Raw genomic sequence first — 24,015 nt, 5'->3', positions numbered from 1 at the left:
TAGGCATTTGCAATGCAATAGGTCTCGCATTTGCTGTACTTTGAGCTAATGGCATTGTAAATGACAATGCCGTTTATTTGTGTTTTTAAAAACCTGAAAGCAATGCGTAAACACATACTTTCCACTTAGTCATTGCTTACGAGAAGCAAAGCTGGCAGTAACTGCGGCTCTTTTACTGACAGCCTTGCTTCTCCTTAGCCAGGACAATAAGTACAAAATGCATGTTTACACGCCCCTTGAATGTTTTCAAAACACATAAATAAAAGGAATTGTCATTTACAATGCCAATAGCTCACACTTCTGCGAATGCGAGACCTATTGCATTGCAAATGCTTGTTTAGCTTCCCTCAAGGTTATCTGCAAGTCTTTGTTATCTGGATCTTTCCGTATCTTTCTCAGTGTATGATTTATTATTCGTTTTTGGATCTTCATTCCTGTAGAGAGTGATGTTTTATTTAGGTTCCCCTTTCCGTTTGAAAGCTTCTTTGTCGATCCCTTTGATAATTTAACGGCGACTTTTTGGGTGAAGTTTTGCCATTCTTCTGATGGTGTGTTTAGGCACTTTACTGTTTGAGTGTATAAGGATTTTACGTCGAAACTTATTGTAGTGATGTTGTTGGAGTTGCATCGGAGTCGCCTTAAGTTTGATGTTGTGTCTATCTCAGGACCGGTGTATGGCTCTACGTTTAGTAATGCTCTTGCTTTTATAGAGACTTCTTGGGGGAGGTGATCACTAAGGTCGTTGACCCCTATCCTAAATGTTGTTATCATTGGAAACATATTTAAGGATGTAAAGGTATAGTCCAGATGGGAAGAATGTTTATTAGAATGGAACGTTGGGGCCGGTGGATTGTCGCCAGCAAAGCGCCTGTTCAGTGCCCTTAGGTTGAGGTCTTCTAGTTGTCGCAGTAGTTTTTTTGAGTTGGTTGTTGATTTGTCGATTTTAGCCATGCTTTGTCTTGGTACGCCCCACGCGGTGCTAAGTTCTTGCTGAATGTTATTGTCATATTCTGTGTTGATAAGGAACATGTTGAAGTCACCACCGACTATGATCTGGTCGGACAGGTCTCCTTCGGAAATTTTTTGCAGTACCTTTATCAGTTAATTTGCTGCCTTTCGTTTTTGTGTTGGATGAATATAAGTATATAATATTATGACCTCTTGAGTGTGTTGTTGTAATGTTAACTGAATTTTTACCGTCAAGATTCCACTTGGGGGGGTTATATAAAACTCTGTGGTTCTTATTGTTCCTATTGTGGCTATGGATGCCAGAATGGCAAGACCTCCTGATCTGCGTCCGAAGGTAGAGTTTTTGCTGGCAGGGAGAAAGCATGATATAAACCCTTAAATTTCGAATGGTTCTTTCTCCCAGGTTTCTTGGAGCAGCAGGAGGTCAAATGAGTTTAGATACTGTAGGAATTCAGGGTCGTGTCTTTTACTTGGCAGACCGTTGATATTCCAAATGCAAATTTTTATTTGTTTGGCTTTATCTATAATGCTCTCAGTGTTCAGTCCCCTTTGTCAATTTGGAATGTTGGCTGTGTTGATGGTTCGCTGGATCGATGTCCACTTCTGAGTGATAATTGGCAGATTTTGGTCATTTTGCATGAGTTCCTGTCCATTAACCATTGTTGTCCCGGGTTTGGGATGTGCTGTCGGTGAGAAACTCCTTGCTCCTTTTAGCACAGAATTGGTCTTTTTTCGCGCCGGTGATCTGGGCGGAAATAAGAAAGGTGCCGGGTATCGAGGTTGTTCTACAAGTCGTAAGTCGATCCCCCAATTTTTAAAGATTGTTTTTTCTTCCATTATCTTTTTTACTGTCTCGGGAGTGTTCCAAGTTGTTTTTGTCGTTTCTTGGTGGCAGGTGTCATTGCTGGGGATGAATTCAATTTGAAGCAGGTCTGAAGAGTAAATATTCTCTAGGGTTGTTATTGAGTGAAGGAGTTTAAGAATGTTACCCCTGTTCAATATGTCGTCCCTGCCAAGGGATGTATATTCTGGTACAAAGAGGATGACAGTAGAGTTTGCTTGATTGGTGGTATTTTTGGGATTTGGTTGGAGACACGCGTGACTGTTTTGATTGGACTGGGGTTGACGGCTTGGACTGCTCGTAGTTGGGTTATTTGATTGGGTTCTTAGTATGTAATCGACTCTTGTTTCGGTTGTGTTACTGTTAGTTGTGCTGTTTGATGGTTGAATAGATTCTGTATTGTTAATGAACTTTGTGATAGGCATAGTTTTTTGTGTTAAGTTAAACTTGGCTGTAGGGTCGTCGATCTTTCTTGGTTCCCAGTTTTTTTGGTCAAGTAATTGTTTTTTTTCTTCCGGTTGAAGTTTCTTGGTTGGGCTTCTAGTTGTCTTTTGAGCTATGGCATGAAAAGAGTTAGTTAGCTGCTCTTGTATTCTCTCTTGTGCCTCTTGTTGAGGCGTGTGTGGGCATGGCTCCATTTCCATTGCGTCTATAAAACTTTTGCTTTCTTCTTGCTGTGGGTTGAGCTGTTTTTTAGTGTAAAAATTGGCGTTTGATATGAGCTTTTTCCTCCCTTTCCTTTTTTTCCTTCGAATTTTGTTCTGTGCTTTGCTGTTCTTTGCTATCAGGTTGGTTGGGGTTACTGTTTGATTTACTGGTCCAACACCTGGATCCTTTAGCTGGATTGAAGTAGATTCCCAGCTCACTGCAGTTGAATTGGTGGCTGCTCCCAAGACCACTGTTGGCTTGGGGTCCTGTGGTTTTTGTTTTGGAATTGACGCTGCATTACAGTCTTGCGTTTGAGGAATTGTTGATTTTATTTCTCGCATCAGGTCCCCTAGCATTGATGGCATTGTGGCTAATTTGTCTAATATCAATTCGCAGGAGCATGGTTGGAACGGTGACTTGATTGTGTAAGTCGCTTCCTGGCCCCTTTTTATGAGACCATTTAGTTCAGATATCTTCCCCTCAATGCCTAGTATTGAAGTGGCTATTAATTGTAGGACAGTTAGCTGGGTATCCATTTTTAGCGATTGGAACTCTAGTGCTTTAGATGTTGTTTGCAAAGTATTTATGATTATAGGCCATGGAATTTCAGATAGTGGATTTACCGTACTATTGCTGTTCCCCTGGCTTAATAAGGTGTTTGGTTCTTCGAATAGAGTATTGTGCTCTGGCCTAAGGTTGTAAGAGGCGATAAGATCTTCCCATTCCTGTGTGGCCATAAATGTCATGTCATTTTCCGCGGAGCTGGTCGTGGAGTTGAAGTCGCTATAGTGGGATAGAGTACGACGCGTTTTTGATTTGGAGTCGATTGTCCCACTCTGGGCACTTATATGCCCCATGTGATCTGTTTTTGTTCTTATTGGGGTCTCTATTTGTGTAGTGATGGTGTTAGTCAGTTGAAGTTGTTGGTGTTGTTCTTCTGGCTTTATTTCTTGCTTGGTGCCCAGGCTGTCCCGGGTTATGAAATTGAATTGTTGCCCCTTTGGGGAATTTCTGTTTGTTTGGTGGGGTAACACGTCTTGACTGTTCCGGCTGTTTCCGCCCTTGCTGCCCTCTATCCTGGGTGGACTTCGCAGATTCTGGTTCTGGTTCTCCTGGCTATCCCAACTTTCCTGGTGCAATTTGTTAATTTCGATTATGTGGAGCTCCTCCTTAAAGATGGAATTTGGGGAGTTAGCTGTCTCAGCGGGTTCGCCCATTTTTGGTATGTTCTCTCTTGTGCGGTCATCCGTGTCCGTGTCACGTGCGTTAGCCAAGCTTTGATAGTTTCTTCTGATGGCTCCTTGGTCTACCTTTGGCGGTGAAATTGTCAGACTCCTCAGCGCTGGCGATGTTTTTGTGACTGGTGGATCGTCTGGTGTGGTGCAACTGCTCCCCCCTATAGGCAGTGAGGTGTCATTTGTGTGACTATCGGAGCGAGCATGAATGGCTGCCCCGAGTAGGAGAGGAGTTTGCAGACCCCCTATACATCCAGTCTTAGAATAGATTGCTAATCCTGGGTCTTTCAGGAAGGAAAATTTTGTATATATCTTGGGTTGTTTAGTACATTTCCTTTTTATTTCTAATGTTTCTAGTGGTCTCTCTATAGAAATGAGCTCCTTTGATTCGCTAAGGACTTTTGGATGTGACTTGGTCTTGGCGATTGGGGGCTGCGATGTTGAGAGTGATGGGCCTGGTGCGGCGACTGTTGATAGTTCCGATTCCGATTGTTGTTGTTGGTGGACCATGATAGAACTCAGGTTAGTGAAGCTAGCCTTTAATGATATGTTGTCCTGCCCTTTCCTGTTACTGTTTCCTTTTGCGGTTGAGGCTGGAGTTGATGAAGCCGTTAGGGCGCTTCTTTCCATCTTAATTGAGGTGTTTTGAGTATCCTCTTCAAGGCCTTGAGGGCCTTCCTGATGCAGTTTTATGTGCAAATCAAGTGCTCTCTTTTTCTTCCTGGACTTTGAGGGGGGATTTGGGTTGGGATTGAGTAGCAATTCCCTGACTCTGCCAGATCTCATCCCTGTTGTCTTGGAGGCCCAGTTTAGAGTTTAGAGTTATTGGGTTATTAGGTTAGGTTGGATTAGGTTGGATAGATGTATAGATCCATTGAGATTTAAAACTGAAATAAAGTATTGTTTTTTTTGTGTTTTTTTTTTTCGGTCTAGTTGAACTATCGGAGCCTTTTTTATTTTTTCAGCCCCCTACTGCTCCACGCAATGGAGGGGCGAAGCGAGGCGAGGCGTGCAGAAGAAAGCAGAAGGCAGAAGAAGGCAGGAAGTGCACACGATCAACCTTTGCCAGTCAGTCCCCCAAACCCCCCAGGTCCATATCCGGTTCGTTTGCTGCTTCCAGATGTACAAGTAGGCACCTGGCGTCGTCTATGGCAAGGAGAGTGAGGGCAGAGGAGCGGAGGAGCAAGGGAGAGAACAAGGGAGAAGTAACTTGGGGGACAGTAGCCGACAATCGCTGACCAAACCCTCTAAGGGGGGACAGGTCGAAGCAAGACACTACAAAGCAACAAAACAACAAAACAGGCGTCAGGAGATTGCTCCTTACCGCACTTCCGTTGTGTCCCGCTGTGTCCCGCTGTGTCCCGCTGTGTCAGCTGTGCCAGTTACAAGTCCGCCTCCGGCTCCGTGCTCTCCGTGTTCTCCCGTGCGTGCGCCTCGCCTCAGCTCACTCGCTCGCTCCGGCGCCGCTGTTGGACAAGTTGGACAAGTGAGTCAGCGTGTCAGCGAACCGGCAATGGATCAGTGGTCCTGTCCGTTTTTTTTTTTGGCAGCGTCGGCTCGCGGGTTCACGGGCTCGCAGGTACAAGGTTCGGAGCTCGCAGCCCGCCGGCTCGCAGCTCGCAGTGTGCAGGCTCCACCTCCTAGCGTGTCGTGTCGTAGTGTAACGTAACGCCTGCTCCAATAGCTGAGGTGCAATTAGCCAGAATAGGTAAATATGACAAAAGATAATATTGCATTATTAGGATTTAACCTGCATTTAAATTAGATAAAGAAAATCATTATTTGAATTACTGTGTCGGGTGATTATTTCTTGAAATGTTTATTGATTAATTTAAGAGTTAAAAGCGTCATTAAACTAAATAACAACTAAATGATCCGATTGACCTCCGGATGGAGGAACTGTTAGGGTGATTCAGTAGAAGTGGTTTCCTTTATCCAAGCGAACAGCTGTAGTTGGGATTTGATATCCCTCTGTAGGCATGGATAGTTTGAGAGAATGAATGTTGGTGTTATGGGCCCCACCAGCGGGTGATGTGTGTATGTGCGTGTGACTGAGAAACCATTCCGTCCGTGGAAGCAGGGGGAGATTTAGTGATCCGAACTGCACCAGTATTTCTGGTAGCTAGAGATGGTTTTTATTGTTTTGGTTTGATGATTTTGGCATGTATTTAGCTCATCGATTATTGATTGGTATTGATAAATGTACTAACACTATATGTTGAAGTCGTATTGAGTTTTATGTTGTCTGTACGGCTTCTGGGAAGTAGGAAGTCGGGAATTGATGACAGTTCCGTAGTAGAGCAGAGGTAAGTGCTGCTCTCGGGAAAGACGGGATTGTAGTTGCCCGTAGGTACACGGGAGAAACGTGTGACAATTGAAGTTGCACGGCGCATTGTCTGGGTTCGATTCGGTAGCATTGCCGAGTGTTACCATTAGTGATATTCTCTGTGTGAAAGGTGTGAATGATAGCGAAGGGTTACCTGTGACATTTTGGTCTTAGGTACCAGGAAACCAATTGGCATACCGATAACGCTTATCACTGAAAATGTAGCAGGTGTTCTCTGAGCTTGTTAGAAGGACAAAGTAGAGGTAAACGCTGCTTTGTTAACGTATGTTATAATTCTGTAGTAGGACAGACTGTTCGCTGTTCTCGGAAAAGGCAGGATTCTGTGTGAATAAACTATATTTTCTTGCGTGAAAGTGTGTGAATGAACTAGCATTCGGATTAATTGCGGAACTCTGGATTTATTTCTCAGGAGCATTGCGTTTCCAACTATATGTCTTAATTCCGGAGAAAACTGTTAATTGATGCTTGAAAGAAGGGTGAAGTAGAGGGATGCGCTACTTTGCCAACGGACGTAATGATTCTGTAGTAGGGCAGAGGTAAGCGCTGCTCTCGGGAAAACAGGATTCTCATGGGAAAGGTATTTTGCTATTTTGTGGTTAGCGGAGCAGACAATGGAGATGTTTGTATGTTGTAACTAACAAGTATTGTAAAATTGAAACAAAGTCTACCGAGTAGTTTTGTAAAGGAGGGGTAGACTGAAGACAGGAGTCAGGAGCAGGAGCTGCTGCAGCGACTGCTGACGTCAGGAAGACCGCGCTGGGATTGGACAGCTGGTTAGAGGGGTAGACGCTCCAGGATTGGTGCGTTAGTGTGAGTCGCGCAGGGATTGGAGATTGTGACAGTGACGTAGACGCTCCAGGATTGGTGCGTGAGTGAGAGTCGCGTTGCTATTGGACTGAAGATCGTACAGTTGCAGAAAAGACAAAAGGGTTCACGAAAGAAAGGAAGATGTATTATCATTCACCAGAGAAAAAGAAAAAATCTTTGTTTAGCAAAATAAGAAATTGGTTTGTGAAAGACAAAGAGATTGTGACTAGGGAAGGACAGTTACTTCCTCCAGCGAAAACCCCCGCATCCTTCATGGTTGCGAAATATGGGTGCCATACTTGCATCTGGTTAGACAATTGGGCAAAGTATACAAAGGAAGACGGAGTTTTAGCGTTTCCAGAAAATGGTTCCTTTAATTTGGCAATATTAAGGAACTTACGGGAGAGGATGATGAGCTTAGATCCGGGACCTAGGCCTACGCAGTTTGAGGCGTTGACAGAGTGGGAAGACGAGATGCATGAGCGAGAAAAACAGAGAAATGGCAGTAGATACCGATATATGTTCGGACGGCCAAATGATCGCGAAACTCATTGTGACCGAATGAGAAGGTGGCGAGACGCAAGTATGACTGAAGGATTGTTTCCAGTGAGAACTGCAGGGGAAAGTGAGGGAAGAAAATGCATAGAAAAGAAAAATAATGTAGAAACCCGAAGGTACGGAACAAATGACACAGAAGATGATGTCTTAGATGACATGTTTTACAAAAGTCCACCTCCCTACAGGCAGGAATTAGAAACGCCAAATGCGGGTACACCAGTGAGGGAAACTCTGAGAATCATTAAGACAGAAGTTACGACTCCAGAGGTAAAGAGAAGGAATTCTCTTAGGGAACGGGAGATGGGAAATAAGGTAGAGAGTGAAAATTCCAGGGAACTAGCAAAAACCACATTAGAACTGACAGAGAAAATAAGAGAATTGACAAAAAATCTAGAAGCAGTTACAGTCCCTGTGACCATAGGTTCTTTTATGCCTATTTTTGAGAAGCACAACGACAGGGAGCACGGACTAACAGTCCCGTATGTGAATAATAGACATGCAGAACAGCCCCTGATGAGAGCAAAAGAGAATCCCTGGAGACACACCATGAGTGAAGGTGAATTACATGTGTCAAATAACCCATTTTATTGTCCTGATACGGTAGAGAGAAGCAGAACGGAAGGAGGATCAATATTAGAACCACAGAGACTGACGGAACCAGGGAATGTAGAAAAATCAGTGGGTATACCTACAGACGAATTGACCGAATGGCTGAAGAATCCCATACCATTGATGTGGCAAAATTACGGATGGTGTTAGAAGAATTGATAGTAGGGACCATCCCCACAGAAAAGCTGAAAAACTACCAAGATGAGGAACTATTGTTTTTGTGCAAAAGCGTCACCTGGAGAGCAAAGAATTTACATGACAGACTAGCAGAAATAGCAAGTGAAATGGGAATTGACATGGACAAGGTAAAAGCTTTACAGAAGCCCTACCGAGTGGATTTCACAGAAAAAGATATTGAGAATCTGAACACTGCAGGACGAATAGGGCAGATTAGGGACATAATCACAGTGTTGAGGAAATGGGGAGATGTGGACAAATGGAAAAGCTGGTGGTATAGGAAGCGGGATGACACCTCAGACAGAACATTTCCAGCGTTTCCTGTAAGAGAAAAGGAAAAGGTGGTGACAGAGTTCCCTATGAGAGAGATTCCAGGAGGGGGATATGTGCATGTCCCATGGACCAGACAGGACATTTTGTCATTTACAAATGACTTCCCTCGATTACGAGAAAAGCCGGTCGAGTGGTACAGACAGGTAGACAGAATTGTGAAATTGTCAAAAGTGCTGTGGATTGATCTGAATAGTCGGTTTGATATAATAGTGCCAGCAGACTTGTGGGCATAATGCAAGATAGTCATAGATTGGCCAACTAAAGAATACCCGAGAGATCCCAAAACAGGAGCACCAGATCCGGAGGTAATGAAGAAATATGAGCAGGTCATGGTGTTTTTGAAAAACAAGGTGCCTGTTGGAAAGGCGTTCTCCGGGGGGTTTCGGAATACGATCCTGACCACCCGTTGACCCACCTCTCCCAGGGTTAGGCCGAGCAAGGGCGGGGAGGCCCTTCCTGGAAAGGACTCGTACCTAGGATTGCACACGCTGAGCTTGCACTATCTGACAGAGGGACACCACACAGTAGTTCTTCGTAAGACAGTATACTTTATCGATAGTTTCAAGGGATCTTTATGATCCGAAATGCAGGTATTGAATCAGGGCCACAAGCGGCGGCGATCTAGTGATGGGGGTATGGGGGTAGCGGGACAGTCTTTGAGTTCAGTGTCTCTGTGGAGTATCCTTCGCACAGCTCTCAATCCTCGAGCTGGGGGATGTCGTTTCTCTCGGCAATCTCTGCCAATTCTCCTGGAGGGGAGTGCCGCGAGTCACTCAGCAGGCACAGGTGGTTTCGGAGTCGGGGAGCCGCGACAGCGTCAGCAGGGCTCAGATGGTTCAGAGTTCGGGGAGCCGCGACAGCGTCAGCAGGGCTCAGATGGTTCAGAGTTCGGGGAGCCGCGACAGCGTCAGCAGGGCTCAGATGGTTCAGAGTTCGGGGAACCGCGACAGCGTCAGCAGGGCTCAGATGGTTCAAAGTTGGGGGAGCCGCGACAGCGTCAGCAGGGCTCAGGTGGTTCAGAGTTCGGGTAGCGTTCTTCGGTTCAGGGATCGATCGAGCCGCGACCAGGTCAGCAGGGCTCTCGTAGGTCCAGGTCTTCTCTGCCTCCCGTCCCTTCAGCACCTCTTGTTATACTCCCCCTCCTCTTTGAAGTCCAGAGTCCTCGCTGAGAGGGGTCTTGGTGCCTGGGGGCGGTGTGTCAGGATTTCCTGTCGCTCGGCCCTTTGATCTGTTCAGGTGGGTCTGGGAGGGACTCCAGACGCCCAGCAGGCGAGGCGCCCGCTCACCGGGGGCCTGGTGGCTGATCGAAACCTTCCTTGGGGAGGAGACCAGAGGTGTGACAGGGACGGCGTCTCCTGGTCTGGCTCGGGGGCTTCTCTCTCTCTCGGCCGGGCATGCGTGGTAGGGTCTTGGGTGTTGCTGGGCCGGCCGGCCATCGCGTTGTTGGGCCATGGTGGCCGGAAGTCTGTGACATCGGGGATCAGGTGCGGTTGCAGGGTGGCTTGCTGGTCGGGAGGGCCCACGCCACGAGACCAGTCTCACAGTGCCTCCCAAAGAAACAGACTGGGTTAAGATAGATCGAACACATCAAGAAGCGAAAGAGTCAGTCCACGCTTACTATGAAAGGCTAATATTAGCTTTCAAACAGTTCAGTGGGGATGACAATCTGGGGGAAAAGGACCTAAGTCATTTTGTGTACAGGTTTGTGTATGGTCTGCGCCCCGAGATTGGGGAAATGATAAAGCAGCACACCGTGGACTGGCAAAGCAAGAAAATAGATGAGATCCTGAGACATGCTAAATACTTTAGTGATGAGATTGAGGCAAAACAGCGAAAACTAAAAGAAAAGGCAATGTGGGCCCAAGTGAAAGTCGCAGAGAGACAGGAAGCTCAGCTGGTTGAACAAGCTAATAATCCAGGCATTAAACCAAGATTTGGCTCAGGAAAGGGAAATATAGAAGAAGCTAAAAAGAAGTTTCCATGCCACAATTGCGGAAGGTTAGGGCACTGGAAATCCGAGTGTAAATATCCACCAAGTACTAATAATGAGAATCCATCATTGAATCCACAGGTGCAGTGTGAGGGGAGTGGCCCACCGCCGCAACAGCAGAAGGCTGTTAATCCACAGAATCAGGTTCCAAAACCGCCTTTACCGCAGAACCGGAAAACACCCAAAGATATAGTAAAGAGACGGGATTCTACAATGAAGAACAGGTAAACAAACCGCAACGCGCGAGCGCTGTGTCACAATATTGGCTGCAAAATGACGAGAGTGAGTCAGAGGAGATTTATTGACGGTGCCGAAAAGAGGAAGCAGGATGCGTACTTGGCGCATCTGTAGAAATAGATCAGACAGGACCATTTGTAGATGGGAAAATTAATGATGAAAACATTACTTTTCTAGTAGACACTGGAGCTACGCGATCTACTGTCAGGTCAGCAGACGTGAAAAATCTTCCTCTTTCGGATGAAACAATCCAAGTAGTTGGCCTATCAAACACCCAGATTAGAACGTACCTTACTGAACCGGTAAATGTCAGAATAGGGAAATTTTCAGACATGCACCGATTTGTGGTGTGTGACACCAGTCCTGTGAATTTGCTAGGTAGGGATTTGTTGTGCAAAATGAATTGCACCATATTCTGTACACCAGACGGAATAGCCTTTGAAACACCAGATGAGGATGTTCTGTATAAAATGACCATAGCGAGTGAGGTTTCTGGAACCTATGCCATATTCAATCCAGATGAATTGCCCCCCGAATTAAAACAGACAGTGAAGGCAGCAGTCTGGGATTTCACTGGAGAAGATATAGGCCTGATGAGAAATGTAGACCCGGTGAAAATCACTGTCAAGGAAGGAGCAGTTTTCCCAAACATTTCACAATACAGACTGACACCTGAAATAATTGCAGGAGTAACACCTTTAATTGAGAAAATGATCCAGCAAGGAGTGTTAAGAGAAATATTGAGCAGTCCATGTAACTCACCTATAATGGGACTGAAAAAGCCTAGTGGGAAGTTCAGGATTGTGCAAGATTTGAGAAAGATTAACAAGATTGTTGTGTCATGTTGTCCCATTGTTCCAAATCCATCAGTGATTTTGTATCAGATTCCTCATGATGCAGAATGGTACACAGTAATTGATTTGTGTCCTGTTTTCTTTTCCATTCCGTTGCATCATGACAGCCAGCCGATTTTTGCATTTTGGTTTGGAGAGCGTATTTTGGCATGGTGCCGAATCCCACAGGGGTACACAGAGAGCCCCTCCATTTTCAATCAGTTGCTAAAGAAATCTCTGGAAAGTCTTACCATGCCTGAGAATTCAGTCTTGGTCCAATATATTGACGACCTATTAGTGGCGTCAAAGACACGTGAGGCCTGTGAAACAGACACCATAGCTTTGCTGAATCATTTAGCAGATGGAGGACTAAAGGTATCTCCGACAAAATTGCAATACTGTAAAAAAGAAGTACAATATTTGGGTCATACTATCGAAAAAGGGCTGAGAAAAGTAACCATAGACAGGATCAGAATCATTAGAGGAATGAGAGCTCCAATGACCCAAAGAGAGGTGAGAATGTTCCTAGGAATGTTTGGTTACTGTCGTCAGTGGATAAGTAACTTTTCCCTGATTGCCAAACCATTGGTTAAATTGACAAAAAGTGAGGTTAAAGACCCCCTTGAACTGAATAAAGAAGAATTGGCAGCATTCAGACAACTGAAGAACAGTCTTTGTGAAGCCCCAGCTCTGGGAATGCCAGACTATGAGAAAGAATTTGAACTATTCTGCAGTGAGAGAAACGGATGTGCACTCTGTGTTAATACAGAAACATGGAAGGCAAAGGAGACCAGTGGCATATTTCTCGTCAATGCTAGATCCAGTGGTGATAGGTCTGCCAGGATGTCTGAAAGCAGTAGCTGCTACATGCCGAAGCCTAGAGCAGAGTGAGGGAATTGTGATGGGGTATCCAGTAAGAGTGTTTGTATCTCACAGTGTGGCGATCCTTTTAACAAGGAGTTGAACACAGTTCATGTCACATAGTCGGCTGACTAAGTATGAGAAGGTCATTCTAGGTGCAACCAATGTGAGTCTGGAAAGATGTGTGAATGTGAATCCAGCTACACTTTTGCCTGACGCAGAGAGAGTGGAGGTAAGAGAGGATGTTGATCATGATTGTCTGGAAGTGCTTGACTACTGCACGAAACCTCGACCTGACATAAGAGATCTGCCATTGCCAGAAAGTGATTATGTGTTTTTTGTGGATGGATCTTGTCTGAGAACAGATGAAGGAGTGTTGAGTGCAGCATATGCAGTATGCACAGTTTCAGCAGTTATTGAAGCATCACTTTTGAAAGGAGTTAAATAAGCTCAAGTAGCAGAAATTGTGGCATTGACAAAGGCATGCAAAATTGGGAGGAATGTGAGAGTGACTGTGATGACTGATAGCCAGTATGGCTTCGGAGTTGTCCACGACTTTGGCCAATTATGGCTACAAAGAGGTTTCCTGACCTCAAGTGGAACTCCCATAAGGAATGCAGAAGTGGTTGGAAAATTGCTTGAGGCAATACAAATGCCCAAAGAACTGGCTGTAGTAAAATGTGCTGCTCATGGTCAAGGAAGTGATTACATCACTACCGGGAATCGTTTTGCAAATGACATGGCTCAGTATTGTGCCCGAAACCAGTATTCTATTAATCGGTCAAAGGAAAGGGAAATGTCTTCTTGCTCCTTAATGTTTACTAACGTTGTGGGAACATGGGATGAAGTGAGGCAGTTGCAGGATGAAGCAGGAGATGAAGAAATGAAGCAGTGGGTAAAAGCAAGTTGTGCACCCAGGGAGAAGAATCATGTGTGGGTCTATCGGGATGGAAGACCAGTAATGCCTGATAGCATGATGTCAACCATGGCACGGATGTATCATGGCCAAGGACATCTGGGAAGGGATGCCATGATAAGGGCTTTTAAGCAACCCCGGTACAATGCAAAATGCAGGTTGATAGCAGAGAGTCTCTGTCAGAGATGCCTGATATGTCAGCAGTACAATCCTGGAAGGAAAACTGTTGTGAGTCTAGGCACCATAGGCCGGGAGGGAGGACCTATCACCAGAATGCAAGTAGATTTCATTGAAATGCCCCCTTATAACAAGCTGAGGTATGTTTTGGTGGTAGTTTGTCTGTTCTCTAGGTGGGTGGAAGCATACCCAACCAGAAGAAATGATGGAATCACAGTGGCCAAGCTCTTGTTGAGGGAATTCATCCCAAGGTACGGGTTCCCAATAACCATAGAATCAGACAGAGGAGGACACTTTTACAATGAGATCATGAAATTGATTTGTGAAGCATTGGGTGTACAACAAAAAATGCATTGTGCCTACCGACCAGAGGCTTCTGGTGTGGTCGAACAAATGAATGGTACCATCAAAAGAAGAATAGGGAAGATGTGTTTAGCCACAGGAATGAAATGGCCTGATGTCTTGCCTCTAGTTTTGATGACCATTAGGTCTACTCCAGACAGAACTACAGGTTTGAGTCCACATGAAATCATCATGGGACGCGCTATGAGACACGTGTTTGTACCAGTCAACAAGCTGATGACTATAACTGATGACATGATTTTGGATTACTGTAAGGGCCTGGCTGACGCAGTCCATTCTGTGTTTCACCAGGTTGGGGCGGATGCCACCACACTTGAAAAGAAACCAGCCCATGATTTGAGCCCAGGGGACTGGGTGAGAATAAAAGTCCACAGAAGAAGAAATTGCTTGGTTCCGAGGTGGGGAAGGCCAAGGCAAGTCATATTGACTACAACAACTGCTGTGAAGTGTGCTGGACTGAAAAACTGGATACATGCAAGTCACACTTTGGGAGTTCCAAATCCTGCAGACGGCATTGTGAAAGAATATTTCGATGAATCAGGATCGAGTGATGATTCAGGCGATGAGAATAAGAAGTCAAAAGAAAATCCTGAAAGGGGGGAAGAGGAGCCAAGACTAGTTCAGACTCCAAGAGAAGAAATTCTGAGGAAAAGATTGCAGATTTCAGGTGGTTCAGATTTTGGAGGCGAACAAAACGCCAGTGGTGAGCACAGAAAGAAGAAAAGAAAAGAAAAGAATGTCCAGTCAGATGAGAGAGTAGAAGAAGTTCCACCTGAGAAAATACTGGAAGGAGAAGAAGAGACAGTTACAGAAAGAGAGGGACAGATTGCGGAAAAACCCTGAGGAGGTGTAGGGAACTGCAACACCCAGCTAGGTGAAGGGACAAGTAGTCAGCAGGAAAATTGGGTGCCGGAGACCCGAGGAGGGACAGAAGTAGGGCCAACACAAGAGGTGGAAAAAGAGACTGTTGAAAAAGAAAAACCAAACGAGACAGAATCTGAAGACAGTGAAACTGAAATACCAGAGAGTCGAGTTCTAAGGAAGAGAACTTGGATCGAGGAAAGAAACAGTAAAGACGGCAAAACAAGAAGGAATGCTAAAGGAGACCTTTGGCCAAACAAAATAAAGAGACTGAGATATCGATTGACACGAGTCAAACCCTCAGAAGCTGAACAAGTGAATGAAATAACCAGTCAGCACAAAGAAAAGGAGGGAGAGACAGAAGTGTCTGAAGCAAACAAGCGATTGAGAAAACCAAACCAGAAGTATAAGTCACCTGAATGGACGTACGTGGCACTGCCTGAACAAGGAGAAGAGGTAGATAGTCAAGGAAATCCAGAGGAGACTTTACTGAGAGTGGTGAAGGAAGAAGAAACCGCGGAAATCCTGAGAGTTATCCTATCCGATATCGGAGAAGAAGCGGAAGATCAGGAAATTCTGTATGTGGATGACGAGAAAGAAGTGAAAAACGACAAGAGGCTAAGCTGAGTAATTTCAAACAGGTCCTTGTAGAAATATAAAGGATTGAATAAGAAATTGAAGTATTTGGATCACCTGATAAGGTCTTAGCTCTTGTAGGAAAGCTACAAGAGGCGGAGTAGAAGAGGCTAAGTCAAAAGACACGGTCAATTTAAAAAAGATGGCTAACATAGATGATAACAAGAGTAGATGTACCTTTATGAGAAGATGGTGCAAGACATGTTGTTGTTGTACAGGACTATTAATGCTTCTTTGGAGCGTACTCGCTCTTTTGATCTCTTTCAAAGTAACTTTAGATACACTAGAGGGACATACAGAGAATATGACTAACATAGTGAAAAGTTCACAAAAGGTAGTTCCAGTTAGAAAAAGCACTGAGCATATGCACAAGGATAGGTCAATAACTGATTTTTCTAGCAATGTTTTTTCAAAATTATTGTATGAATATGTAAAAACAATGGACGTAAGGGATTGCTACATATGTATGCAATTACCTGCCTCTGTTTCAGAAGGGGTGACTTATCATCACCTCCCAGCAACTTATGGAATAACATATAGCGTTTTAACTAGCATATTTTATCAAGTAGGGAAATTAGAATATAATTTGTCTAATATAGATAATATTCTTGGACAATTGCCCATGAACAATGAATTGAATCCAGCAAAAGCTGCTAATGTATTAGGTGAGATTTTTATAGAAACTAAAGAACTAACTCTAGAATATATTTTTAAGAACAATTTAACTTGCAGTTTGAAAACAGAAGAGAAAACATTTTTGGATATGGTTGAAGAGAGGAGATTGAAAATACACAAGAATGCAGAAGGACATAAAGAAGGGGAAAACATTTGAGAAATAGATGGAAAAAAAGAAGACAAGGGGTGATGCAAGACCAACAATAGCTATAGATTCACCACAGAAAGGCAAATTATGCATTATGAGGGAAAGATCCCAATATGATTATTATTATATAGGGACAAGTGAGTGTCAAGATACATATGTTATTGCATTTGGATGGGGATTTAGAGGCGGAGAGGATCCAGTTTTCCCTGGACTGTACTATATTTGTGGGAACAAGGCTTATTACAGGTTGCCTGACCATTGGTATGGCACATGTTATGTTGGCCTGGTCTTTCCAAAGATCTTTCACATGGATAGAGTAGAAAATAGTGGACCAAATAACCTACTAATGCGTAGCAGAAGAGAAACCTGGTTAGAAATTGTAGGTGATATTTTTGGAGCCTTGATACCAGCAGTGGGAATATCTTTGAATGCAAATAATATTCGGAAATTGTCAACCATAGTGGATCGCTTGTCAACAAGCACCGCTGGAGGATTTCTCTTGGTAAACACTGAAATGGTTGCCATGCGTGCTATGATTATGCAAAATTGACTTGCCCTTGAAATCTTATTGGCAAAAGAGGGTGGAGTCTGTGGAATGCTGATAGTTCAACATTGTTGCACTTACATTCCTGATGAAAGCAAAGATCTAAAAGTATATATCAAGAATATTACAGAACTGCATGATGAAATAAAACCACTGGAGGTTGAAAGTATCTGGACTAGAATTAGTAATAAGATGGCTGCTATTAAAGCTTTCTTAGGTAAATTAGGTAGTAGTATATTAGGAAAAATATTATTTCCATTAACGTTTGTGATTTTCATATTATTAATACTTAGATTAGGATGTATGTGTTGCAGACATAGAAGAAATAAAAAGAAGGTTAAACGAGAAATTTACTGAAAGAAGGAAACGAAACAAGAAAGAGATTTTAATGTATTAGAATTGGAAGAATGGAAGGAGAGTATGTATGACAAAACAAAAAGAGAAGATGAAAAAGAAACAGAATTTTAATTGAGCAAGAAAACATTTCGAATTTCCGTAAAAGGGGAAATAAATTGATTTTTTTTGTGGGTTTTGTTTGTGGTGATAAAATCACCAAAGGGGGGATTAATGGAGCGGGTAAAATGTTTTCTTTTTATATACCCAATCCATTTATATAGGTTTATATTAAAATGATTAATAATTAATTCTAATAATTAATTGATTGATGTGACGGTACTAAATCAACCTTATTAACCAAGAGAATACACGTGGGAATGCATTTGCATGGCTAAAATAATAAGTGAACTAAGTTTGTATGCATATTAAAACGATAAATGTTGCTTGAGCAGTGTTAATGTGATTTGCACTTAAATAAACCTGCATTAACGGCTTTGAATGTTGCATATGGCTAGATAAATGCATACACATAAGGGTATTAGCAAGGGAATAACACTGTTTTAATCATTTCTATGAATTAATTACGATTTTGTGTTTCCTTGCTTAGAGTTGACCATTCTGGCCTACCAAAAGATGGCGGCCGACTGAAACCTAACTAAAGTACATGACTTCATCATTTGAACAATGGAGAAAGGCGCCTGCACTGACTTCGCTCGTGTCCCTTGTGTGACCTGTCAGACCATGCCCATGAAGACTACCCTGGGCGAGGTGCCAATGGGAAAAGTGAACTACCGAACACAACCTATTTACAACAGACTGATACATTTTGACCTGGGATTAGTCTTTCCCATATGTCTACTTTAAGATTTCATCCACATGAGAAAATTTGAAAATGTTTCTTAATGTATTGAGATATATTCGAATTCAGCCAATCATTGGCCTGGGAATTGAGAAAATGTTACTGTTATATGTAAATTTTAGTATAAATATTAGGAGTCTAGAGAGGGAAGGGCACACACTCTATGCTGCTGCTCTTCGCTAGAGACCACTTTGTGCCGAGCTATTGACGGAGAATCGATGATCAGAGATCCTTATGCTGACGGAAGAGGACGGAGACTTTAGAACTTTGATGAACTTTCTGAGAACCAGTTCTGACTTAGGAAACGACAATTAGCCAGAATAGGTAAATATGACAAAAGATAATATTGCATTATTAGGATTTAACCTGCATTTAAATTAGATAAAGAAAATCATTATTTGAATTACTGTGTCGGCTGATTATTTCTTGAAATGTTTTATTGATTAATTTAGGAGTTAAAAGCGTCATTAAACTAAATAACAACTAAATGATCCGATTGACCTCTGGATGGAGGAACTGTTAGGGTGATTCAGTAGAAGTGGTTTCCTCTATCCAAGCGAACAGCTGTAGTTGGGATTGGATATCCCTCTGTAGGCACGGATAGTTTGAGAGAATGAATGTTGGTGTTATGGGCCCCACCAGCGGGTGATGTGTGTATGTGCGTGTGACTGAGAAACCATTCCGTCCGTGGAAGCAGGGGGAGATTTAGTGATCCGAACTGCACCACTCACACACACAGGCATCAAGGCAGCAACAGAATGCTCTGAGCCCCACCAGTGTTTGCCACACACACATGCCTCTCGCATCTCGTGTTTTCTTCCAGCTTTGGTCCGTGTTCTCTTTGCCTTTCAGCACTCAGCTTCTCCGTAGACACCATTTAACGACCATCCTGCCACACATTCCATTTTCATCCTCGCTTTCACTTTCATGCCCGTGTTCTCTTTGCCTTTCAGCACACAGCTTCTCCGTAGCCACCATTTAACGACCATCCTGCCGTAAACACCATTTAACTACCATCCTTTTAGTTAAAATAAAAGAATTGCCTCTAAGGGTTTAAGGAACCATAGAAATACAAGGCAAGGCAACATACACTCTGAATGCCACTCAGAACCACATAATTACATGCCACATAACTACAATGCACTCAATACAACAGACACTCCAAAAACCAATCAGTGCCATATAGTTACACACCACATAATTACACAGCGCTCAATGCCACATACACTTCAAATACAACTCAGCGCCACATAATTACACACCACATAATTACACTACACTCAATGCCACATACACTCCAAATAACACTCAGTGCCAATTAATTACAATGCAAACAATGCAAGATACACTCAAAATAACACTCAATGCCACATAATTACACGCCACTAAAATCAACATACACTTCACACAAAAGCACTCAGTGCCACATAATTATATTCTACATAATTACACTCTATCTATCGCCCTCACTCTCTCTCTCTATCTATCTATCTATCTATCTATCTATCTATCTATCTATCTATCTATCTATCTATCTATCTATCTATCTATCTATCTATCTATCTATCTATCTATCTATCTATCTATCTATCTATCGGACTATTGCACTCTATCTATCTATCCATCTATCGCATCACCACAGCATCACTTAGCACCACCACAGCATCAGTCAAGGGCACCACTACATCACTATGCGCTACCACAGCATCAATTAACGCCACAGCATCACTCGACACCACCACAACATCACTCACCGCCACCACGGAATCAATCTGTACAACCATTCAACAACAACTGGCTCTAATATGTTCTCTCAATATTCAGGCTTTATTACAAATGGCACAAAAAAATGATAATATTTAACTTCTGTTCTTGGATTTTAGGCACAATTAAATACACTAAACATAATCTTCACAAGAGTTATTAACAAAAGTTTAAACGATTGCCATTATAATTTACATTGAGTTTTATTTAAGTATTAATTATTTGCAAAAATTAAAAGCCATTGTTATTTGTAATATCAATACATCTAAGTCACGTAAATACAACATATATTGCATTTCAAATGCTATAGGTGTCACATTTGCAACAGTTAAAACTATTGACATTGTACATGAGAAAGCTAGTAATTTCAATATTTTCAATACCAACACATAAATAAAAAATGAGTCAATTTACAATACAAAAAGCTCAAACTTTCCTAATGCTAGACCTTTTGCATTGCAAATGCTTGTATGGGTGGGCGCCTGATCACAGTATCACTCTGGAAAGAGCCACCAGGCCCCAGCGGTGCAAGAACTTTCACCACCGAAGACCACATGATTGCACTTATTTCCACAGATAAAAAAAGTGCTGTTTGGGGCTACCTGGCATCTCCGCCTACCTCTGGTTGTGACACCTTATGGGCGCACAAGGGGTTCACCACAACGACTCTACTGTGGGTAGAGAGGAGGAGATCGAAAGCAGGCAGGTGAGCCACGGTGAAGGGCACAGCCTTCAGTCAGAGGCCTCTCACGAAAGGATAATCAGGTAGTATGAATACTTCTGGGCTGGGTGCATAATATGTGTGATGTACACAAACCTTAAATGTTAAGTATGCAACCATTCTGCAAAAATGAGATATTACGTTATTGGCTGTTTTGTATGAACCAATAAGGACAGATGAAAAAGGAACTTAATTACTTAGCTCGAAAAATATTCACAACATGTATTTATTGCTCATCTGATTTTATACAAATGTAAATTTCTATATGCTATATAGTTGGACACCAGAGGTTTTGCCCATTTCTAAGGTCTTCCAAATACTATTACTGGAAGACAGGGACGTTAGCCAAAAGGTAAGCAAATGATTTCTTCAGTGCCATGCAATTGGGTAAGTGGGTTCAACTGCATCACTCAATTAGGGGCATACAACTGGAGGGGAAGGAAGGACGCCTGCTTGCAGCACACAGAGTTTACAATTGGCACATTAAGTAAAATGTGTCACACCAGTACATAGTGGTTGATGAAAAGTTATTTGTTTTGCTGATGACGGCAGCAACACTATGATCACTGCCAGACCTAAAGACAAAGAGCCCTAGAAACTATGGCGGTGGCGATCCGCCCGACATCATCCCCTGCCCGCCTCCCATTCCCCCCCGCCATATTATGATGGCAGGGGGTACCGCGGCGGACGGGAAGACCGCTTTTCCGCCCGGTCGACGAGACGACCACGTGGAAAAGGGTTGAATATGGTTGCGGTGTCTGCTAGACACCGCCATCCATATTACGATGGGAGCGGATTTCACAGTTTCGGATTTCGTTGCGGGCCCCCAGGATGTTGGGGGGTGGTGGACACATGGGGGTACCTATGGTACCCCCTGCATTAGCACAGACAAAGTGGCAGGCAGCGCACAGTTCCTGTCACCTTGTGCATGCCAATGCACGACGTGCATTCCCAGCATTGTGGTGGGAAGAGATGTGAGCACAGCCCGCCACAATGCTGGGAATAGAGGATGCCACCGCCAAGGTGGCGGTGGCATCCTAATTGTGGGTGTGGGACCGCCGCACCACTGGCGGCCGGTTCAAGTACCGCTAGGGTGGCGCGCGGGCGGACAAAAGTCCACCCGCCATCCTAATAGGCCCCTATATTTTTAAGAGCGAGACACTACTTAAGAGTATTAGGCAGACGCTGGAGACTAAACCGAAAGGGCTGTCCAGCAGACTTCATTGTATACAGAACAGACGGGACACGAAAGGTGCCACTGGTGCAAAAAAGAAGTGGTATCTAACCTTCTGATTTAAAAACTCCCTAGTAAAAAAAAGACTTTCTGGATAGAAATTGTCGGTGGAATTGGATTAAGCACAGAACTGAATGACACAGATAAAAAAAAAATCATGCACGTCAAAGAGGGTGCCTGCTGAGAGAGGTGATATGACATGCCAGGCGAGGACACTGCTCTCATGTGGCTGGGGCGCGCTTCATGCACACATCGCCTGCATGCACCATGATGGGGTGGTACAAAGGCCTGGTGCAGAAGATGCCGAGGTAGCCCTCTTGAAGCCACAGCTGCTCTCTGCGAGTCTGTTCTGCAAGGCTCACCACACTACATGAGCCTAAAGTAGGGGTACTCACTCCGCACACACTTGTCCAAAACCCGGAGAAAATAATTTCCACTTACATTCCTAGCTGGTTTCTTGTCGTAGAAAGCTGTCTCAAGGATCATGAGACTTAAATCCAACGAAAACTGCAGCTTCTGTACACAGAAATCTTTTATCTTTTCCAGCCTTCTGAAGTCAGGTGGGGACACGCAGCCTTAACTAGTGTCTTCTGAAGGCGTCATTCTCTAGAAAGGTGTAACAAGGCTTGCAGACGGGCTGGGCTGGCAGGACTGCTTGGGGAATAACAGACTGCTGCTGAGATGAGATGATGCGGAGGGCATGATTTCAAACCTGCAAGTCGGACTCAGCCTTCCACCCTTTCCATGTGATACTAAACTGGGAATTGGTAGCACACATGGCATTTACAGCGTTTAGAAACGGCACAAGGGCAGTATGAACCGCTGTATAAAAAGTAGCTTATAGGTATTACAATGAACAATAGCTTTCCTCTACCCTGCTGCATGCGCATGTTTACAATATGACCAACATCTGAGGGGGGTGAAAAAACATTCATTTAACTTTTTAGAGTAACGGATTCTGTCGGCTCATACATAAATGACACGTTTATCAATATGGCTTGGATCCAGGCGCGCAACACCCATTGAACTCAAAGGGCGTCAGCCCCCCCCCCCCACCCCTCCCCCCCTCGTGTGTGGCAGCCCGGGATGAGACAGCCTCGCGGCGCACACACAGCCGCACCCGAGCACTTCACAGCCGCACCCGAGCACTTCACAGGTCTTTAAAAGACCATTTGCATGTTAATGAGGCCTCGCTGTTGTTTCACCCCTTCTAAGAGCCCCTGCAGCTCCACTCTGCCTAGATTCAGCCCCCCCACCCCGAAATCAGCGCCACTCTGCCTACTGTTTAAAGATTCACCCCCCCCCCTCTCGTGTGTGGCAGCCCGGGATGAGACAGCCTCGCGGCGCACACACAGCCGCACCCGAGCACTTCACAGCCGCACCCGAGCACTTCACAGGTCTTTAAAAGACCATTCACCTGTTAATGAGGCCTCGCTGTCGTTTCACCCCTTCTAAGAGCCCCTGCAGCTCCACTCTGCCTAGATTCAGCCCCCCCCCTCCCCCCCCGAAATGTTTGCTGAGCCCCTGCTTGGATCTGAATGTCTCAAAGCACGTGACTGAGCAATCATGCTGCAGGCATGCCTCGCCCTCCCTAAAGGTCAGATCTACACGGGCTGCTCCAGAGGTGCGCGCGCTCGAGTCCTGGTGTCTGCTGCCAAAGGCCGATGCACTTGTCCACAATAGGATCTGACAGACACAAAACTGTTTAAAATATCTGTTTTAACTAATGTGCCCTAACATGCAGTGTTCGTGCCACAACAAGCAGGAGGATGCATACTACAAATATTGTCATCATAGCAGTCAGTCCATTGATCATGAAGGGTCATCAATGTAGAAAGGACTATAGCGCCTAGGCTCCCTCCCCTTGTTGAGTCAAAGCCGTTTGAAGCGGGCAAATGAAAACAGCGGCTGCTAACAATGTGTTACTGACAGGAGGCTTAGAGCAGTCGCAGAGTCTTAGCAGCACTAATATCGGGTGGGAGTTGGGGGGGGGGGCACAGGCTTCCAGGTCGTGGCTCTGCCCGTGGAATGCATCAGGACCAATCAGCTCACAAAGGCAGCTCAGGCTCCACAGGTCTTCTGTGCTGTGCCTTAATTCACTGGTGCGAGACATCAAAGAGACCGCTCCCCTTACAAGGCCCTAACCAGATGTGGGGGCATCTTATCAGCAATTTACTCTTCATCAAGAGAGAACCAGCGCGAGATATAAATAAGTATTGCAAATGCAATCGGCAAATAATATTGAAAAAATTGACTTTGGAGAGCCGTGCTGTAGAAAAGAAAGGTGAGGCTCGTCAAAGTCTATTTTTCAATATTGTAAGCTGTGAGACCGGCCT

The 24,015-nt window shown here is 44.2% G+C and overlaps 1 protein-coding gene across 1 annotated transcript; it reads right to left on the bottom strand.

The window, feature by feature from the left end:
* Positions 1 to 1,521: 1,521 nt before the first annotated feature.
* Positions 1,522 to 23,159, bottom strand: LOC146808690 (uncharacterized). Its single transcript, XM_085614781.1, has 2 exons — positions 23,097 to 23,159; positions 1,522 to 5,377 (listed from the first exon to the last, which is right to left on the bottom strand). The coding sequence occupies exon 2, from the start codon at positions 4,477 to 4,479 to the stop codon at positions 1,522 to 1,524; it is 2,958 nt and encodes a 985-aa protein (XP_085470907.1). The 5' UTR covers positions 4,480 to 5,377; positions 23,097 to 23,159.
* Between the last annotated feature and the right edge of the window lie 856 nt (positions 23,160 to 24,015).

Source organism: Triturus cristatus, chromosome 7, assembly GCF_964204655.1.
Source record: "Triturus cristatus chromosome 7, aTriCri1.1, whole genome shotgun sequence".
Taxonomy (NCBI): domain Eukaryota; kingdom Metazoa; phylum Chordata; class Amphibia; order Caudata; family Salamandridae; genus Triturus; species Triturus cristatus.
The sequence above is the reverse complement of the archived record's forward strand: the minus strand, read 5'-3'. Positions and strand labels throughout refer to the sequence as shown.